The 6000-nt window shown below is 42.5% G+C and overlaps 1 protein-coding gene across 1 annotated transcript in view; it reads left to right on the top strand.

Moving 5' to 3' along the window:
* Positions 1–241: 241 nt before the first annotated feature.
* C5 (complement C5) overlaps positions 242–6000 on the top strand; it is a 98449-nt gene continuing 92690 nt past the window's right edge. Inside the window, 2 exon segments of the mRNA NM_053020.1 lie at positions 242–379; positions 4058–4250. Of these exon segments, the coding sequence (NP_444179.1) occupies positions 300–379; positions 4058–4250 (273 nt within the window). The 5' untranslated portion in view covers positions 242–299.

Here is a 6000-nt window from a genome sequence, read left to right as displayed (position 1 = left end):
CCACTTTCTTTATGGAGGGCAAGCACCCACGTTGGAGTGCTTGTAGACATTAAAATAAGTCCTAGGGTTTAGGTTAATGTTAAACACCCCTGTCTTTGTTACTGGACATTAAAGGATGTTAAAACCTATTTTATGTTCATTAAAACACCCTCTCATGCCCATTTCTGAGTTTAGCTTTCTCACTTAAAGATCTTTTTCTCTGACATTAATAATTAACCAGAGAACTAATTTACCCAAATTCTTCAAACTCCGTTTATTTAGAAGGAAAGTGGTCACAGGAAGGTCATGCCCGTGGGTTTATGCCGCTTCCAGCCATGGGCCTTTGGGGACTACTTTGCCTTTTAATTTTCCTGGACAAGACCTGGGGACAGGAACAAACGTAAGTAAAATGAGTGATCGTCATTTTCTTAGGCACCGTAGTTGTGTCAGAGGTTCAGCGGAGTTGTGCTCATTTGAAAACAACCGTCCCCTTCTCTAATGGTAAATGAACAGCCTCAGCCCCACACAAAGCCATGGAAGTGATCGATTTGGTGAGGGGCTAGCACCATGGCCGTTCCTGTGGGACAGCCACCTGTAAAGATGACAGGAATGGCTATTCCTTCTCCTGTTCAGCAGGAAGGAAAAACAAGATGGTCGGTTCCCTTGGCATTCAGTACTTAACTTGTCCTTGATGCTCAGTTTGCGCTGTCCTGGGTCTAAGGGCAGTTTAGCCAGGGTAACTTGAATACGGTGGTCATATAAACCTAATCGTTAGTGACCATACATCTAATTAACGAGAGATCAGATTATTTTATAGAGGGCCCCAAAGCATTCCCATCTCAGGGATCAAATTCAAAGCTATGGTCGTAATGACTTCTATACTCACGACCCAACTTGTCATATAATTTCACTGTTACCAAAATCTTGTCCTTTTAAATGGTGATTGTCATGTGTACAGATAGCTTAGTATTGGAAGTTAACTGAACATTATCTCACTGAACTTATCTATCAATCTGTCTATCTATCCATCCATCCATCTGTCTGTCCATCCGTCCATCCGTCCATCCATTCATCCATCCATCTGTCCGTCCATCTGTTCGTCCATCTGTCTGTCTGTCTGTCTATCTAAAGATGAGGTTTGGCTGTGTTGTCTAGGCTGGTCTCCAATCACATGCCTTCATAAATCTCTGGCATCCGTCCCCTGGTTAGCTGGTACTACATGTGTTTGCTAAAATGCTGAGCCTGCTGGGTCCACACACGATGACAAGCCCACCAGGAAAAGTGACTGGCCAAAGTTCACCCTGATAGGAAGAGAGGATTCTTACTGAGGTTTCCTGTTTGCCACTTCATTTCCTCCCCAACTTCAACAGAAATGCATCTCTAGAGAGGCAAATGTAAAGACAACCTAGACAGATGTCAAAGCAAGCCGCACAGGTCTACTCCGAGATTTTACCACAAGACCACAGTTACCCCCATTACCTTAGCTTTTTTTATTTATTCCTTTTTGACAGACATGCTCAGGGAGCTTGAGATTCAATATCAGAACCCGGGCTTCGGGATTTGTGTCCTAAGTGAATTCTTCCTGGTCTACCGCATTGGCCCTTATATAAAAGGGCCTCTCTTTCTCTGAAAACATGAGAGAGTGTGACATTTATAGCACAGTGGTTAACCGCTCGGTGATTCTGCAAACGTTTTTGACCCTCATTCTAGCTAGCTTTCTTACCACTGAGACAAATACTGGACCTAAGCAATTTAAAGAAGGATTTTACTTCAGAAAGACTTCTGAGGTTTTAGCCATCACCTACTGGAAGGGTATGACAGACAGGGTAGTTCCTGTTGGGGCAGCTAAGAAGTAGAGAGAGGATGCTACACTCAAGAGGCTACTCGTTCCTTTGCACATGATCCGTTGGTTGACAATATGCTGTCATTATCCACAGGGATGTGGTTGACAGTCCCTAGTTAGTTAATTCTCCGCCCAAACAACCCATAGACACAACTGACCAGATGTGCTTTACTGAGACTTGAGACGTTTTTCAGTCCATGAAAGATGGTGCCCCGAACAACTTCCTTGTCATGGGTTCTTCAGGTGGAAGAGCTTGTATTCTAGGTGAAGAAGCAATGAGGGAATGAATGAATGAATGAATGAATGAATGAATGACCCAATGACCGAATGACTAAGTAAGGGCAGGTAGTTTTAGTATTATGCAGAAAAAAGGGCTTACAGAAGCCTAGGGGTCACTGTTTTAAAGCAAATCTAGGAAAGGATCTCTTACAAAGGCCAGATGCAAATAGAAATGGTTGGTCCTGTGCCAATGTCTGCAGAAAAATAGGAACAACCCAAGTGAGATCCCTGTCTATGTCAGTTCAAGGGCCTGGGCTGCTTCTGAGAGTGCGAAAAAAATAGGCAAGGTGAACTTTCTAGCTATGCGGGGGCTGCTGCATCCATACGGACCAGCTTACATGGAGGGAAGCTCTGCAGCCAGTGCCTTAAAACATTTATGTATTTGTGTGTGTGTGTATATACGGGAGAGGTATACGCATGCACATTACACAGCAAACATGTGGAACTCAGAGAACACCTAAGAGGCAGGTCTCTCCTTCCACTGTGTGGGTTCCTGGGATCAAATGTGTGCGTGCATGGGCGCATGAAGCTAGTGTGTGTGTGTGCGTGCTTGCTTGTGTGCATGTGTGTTTGAAATTTTCTGAATTTCAAAAACTCTTGATTCAGATTAGGACAGCTGTTGAGAGTCTTAGTTCTAGAAGCAAACTGCTCAAGTTCAGTGCAGATCATTTAAAGGTCTTAACCCTTAACAAACTAACATCTTCGTTACTAAAGAGCTAGTGATTTTTAAGGCTTAGAAAATGTCCTCCGTGTTCATAGAAGCTCGCAATAACTCTTAGGTGGTGGGGCATGGGGAGTAGTGTGCCCAGAGTCTGCTGAGACTCTCAATTATTGGGGTTAACACATTTATTTTCCTAGGTGATCACATATGCAGCTCTTCCTATTCAAACTAGACACTCTTGCAATGAGTTCCCAATGGCATCACCCGTACTTCTCAGTTGACAAAGCACTCTTTAAAACATTGTTTCAAAAGCTTGCAGAGAGGAAATCCCCCTCTTGTAGCAATTGCTTGGAAAAACAAGAGAGCAATCTATGGTTGGCTAACCCTTGGACTGTTGCCTTCAGTGTTGCTTAGCAGCTGAAACAGACCTGGAGGTAAAGTCCCAGCTCATTCATTTATAAGCCAAGTGACCTTGAGGGAATTAACCTCTGGTTGTGTATAAAATGAGAATAGCTATGCAGTCTGAATCATTCCCTTCTTGTAGAGGTTAAGAGTCCCACGTAAAATGCTGACAGGCTCGCCAGCATCTGAGGACAGCCTGAATCTGCCGTTACTGTTAGCATTACTGTTGTATGTTATTAATGCCACTGACATTATTTTAGCCCTCAAAAGAACCTTCATTTACGGATCTCCACCTTTGTCTGTAGCTATCTATCAGTGTAAGATATTTCTAAGATTCCCTCCTGTTAGCTGATTTGTGATTCGAGTCTCAGACTAGTGACTTCACTTCGACTGTTCTGTTCACAAACAGCAAGTTCAACGCTTGGTGCCTATACTAAAAATCTTCCTGGCTTAGAAAAAATGACCAAATTTACGTATTTTAGTCAGCACCGTTAACTCTTCCGTGGGTGCATCATCCCAGGAAGGTCCTATTACAAAGAGAACAAATACAAATATATACTAAATATAAATCAATCTCTTAGCTGCTGCCTGGATTTAATTTCACCCTGTTCCTTCCTGGAAAACTTGTTTTTTTTCCCAGCATAATAAATTTTGACTTTCAAAATATTATTTTTATTAAATAAATTTTTTTTGATTACAGATTTCTCTGTATAGCCCTGACTGTCCTGGAACTCACTATGTAGACCAGGCTAGCCTCATGCTGAAATTAAAGGCATGCGCCACTACCACCTGGCTTAATTTTTTTTTAATTAATCTGGAGTGAAAGAAAAATAGCAGAATGTAAGAAAGCCTTCAAGCAGAGGTAGTGAGCCTTCTCTTTCCTGTTTTGACAGCTACGTCATTTCAGCACCCAAAATCTTCCGGGTCGGATCATCCGAAAATGTCGTAATTCAAGCCCATGGCTACACCGAAGCCTTTGACGCAACGATCTCTCTGAAAAGCTATCCTGACAAAAAAGTGACCTACTCTTCCGGCTATGTTAACTTGTCGCCGGAAAACAAATTCCAGAACTCAGCACTGTTGACAGTATGTATTTATTCCTTGTTTTTTTTTTTAAATGTATTTTTGGTAAAAACTTACGCCAAGTTCGAGCATTGGTAAAATTGCATTCATTAGCATCATCCCCCAGCTGTGGGGTTTCAAGATGGTTACCAGTCACTAGTGATGGATGAAGCACAGGGCTCTGAACAGAAAAATTACGTTGGGTTTTGTGATCTGGCCATACTCACATCCTCAAAAATAAAATATTCTCTATGAAAGCATTTTGGAGATGAACTGAAAGTACTTTTAAAGTGAACATTAGACATGGAAAAGTGTGAACTGAACAAGCATATGATCTGGAGTACACTGCTGGAGGCTTGTTTGAAATGTGTTAAACTTTACCATTCTGAATTGTACATACATAACCCTCATGCTGTGGCTTATTGACTCCCGTGGACAGCAACTCTCACTGAAAACACAAAGAATAAAAAGAACAAACCAATCAAATAACTTTTCATTGAGACATTTTAGTTCTGTTTGGTTAGAAGCAAGATTTCAACTTTTTTTTTTGAGCGTGTTCACTATGAATACTGATGGATTCATATACACAAATTCTTTTAAGTATGCCATGTGCTTTGACCACGGTGCTCTCCCTCAGCCTCTCCTCTCCTTCCCTTTCTTTTCTCCCCCTCCTGCTTGCTCGTCAAGTCTCCCTTCTATTTCTTTTTTTTCCCTTCTATTTCTTTATGTCAGTGTGTGTGTGTATCTATGTATGTCAGTGTGTGTGTATCTGAGTGTGTGTGTGTGTGAGTGTGCATGCATGTGTATATGTGTATGTGCATGAACATGTGTGCATATGTGTACATGCATGTGTGCGAGAATGTGTTGTGTGTCTGCGTGAGTGTGTGTGCACGTGTGTGAGATGATTGAGTGTGTGTATGTGCATGTGTGTGCACATGTGCATGTATGTGCGTGTGTGTATGTATACGTGTACAATCTAGGATCCACAATGACAAAAACCATGCAAACATGCAGTATTTGTTTCTGGGTCTGGCTCATTGCACTTACTCTGAAGACCTCTAGCTATACCCATTTCCCAGCAGTTGTGTGGCTGACTGAAACTCCACTGTGGGCATGTACTGCAGTTTCTGCATCCGCTTATCTGTTGATGGACAAGCAGACTGGCTCTGAAGCTTGGGCCCCATGAGGGGTGCAATGACAGAGACGGATGTGGAAGCAGCTCTGTGGCATGTACCCCTCCTGGTGTATACCCAAGCGCTATACCCAGTTATCCACCTCATAGCTCTGTTTTTGGGGCCTTCCACACTGCCTTTCCCAGGGACTGCACCTATCCACGTCCCCACTAGCAATATATAATATAATAAATGTAATATACCCATTTCTGCACATTGTCACCAGCATTGACCATTTTTTTTTGTCGTGATAGTCGTTTAATGGAGTGAGATGGCCTCTCAATCTCATTGGCCTCTGCAGATGGCCAGGGATGTAGAGCGGATTTCCACAGGTCCATTCATCACCTGTGCTCCACTGTGGACGAGCTGTGTGCTCGTGTCCCTAGCCAGTCTGTGACTTAGGTTGTTTTCATTTTCAAAGTTCTTTATTCCAGATACTAATTCTCTATCCAACAGACAGCACAAAGGTTTCCCCTGCTATGTAAGCCATTTTCTCTCTTGTTCTCTTTGTTCTACAGGGAAAAAAAATAATTTTTCAATTATGTTTTTTAGTTCTGGGTATTGCTTATTTCCTGAACCGTTGGGGCCAGTTTGCTTCTTGT

This window comes from Rattus norvegicus, chromosome 3 (assembly GCF_021556685.1).
Source record: "Rattus norvegicus strain SHRSP/BbbUtx chromosome 3, alternate assembly SHRSP_T2T, whole genome shotgun sequence".
Classification (NCBI taxonomy): domain Eukaryota; kingdom Metazoa; phylum Chordata; class Mammalia; order Rodentia; family Muridae; genus Rattus; species Rattus norvegicus.
This window is presented reverse-complemented; position numbering and strand designations above follow the sequence as displayed.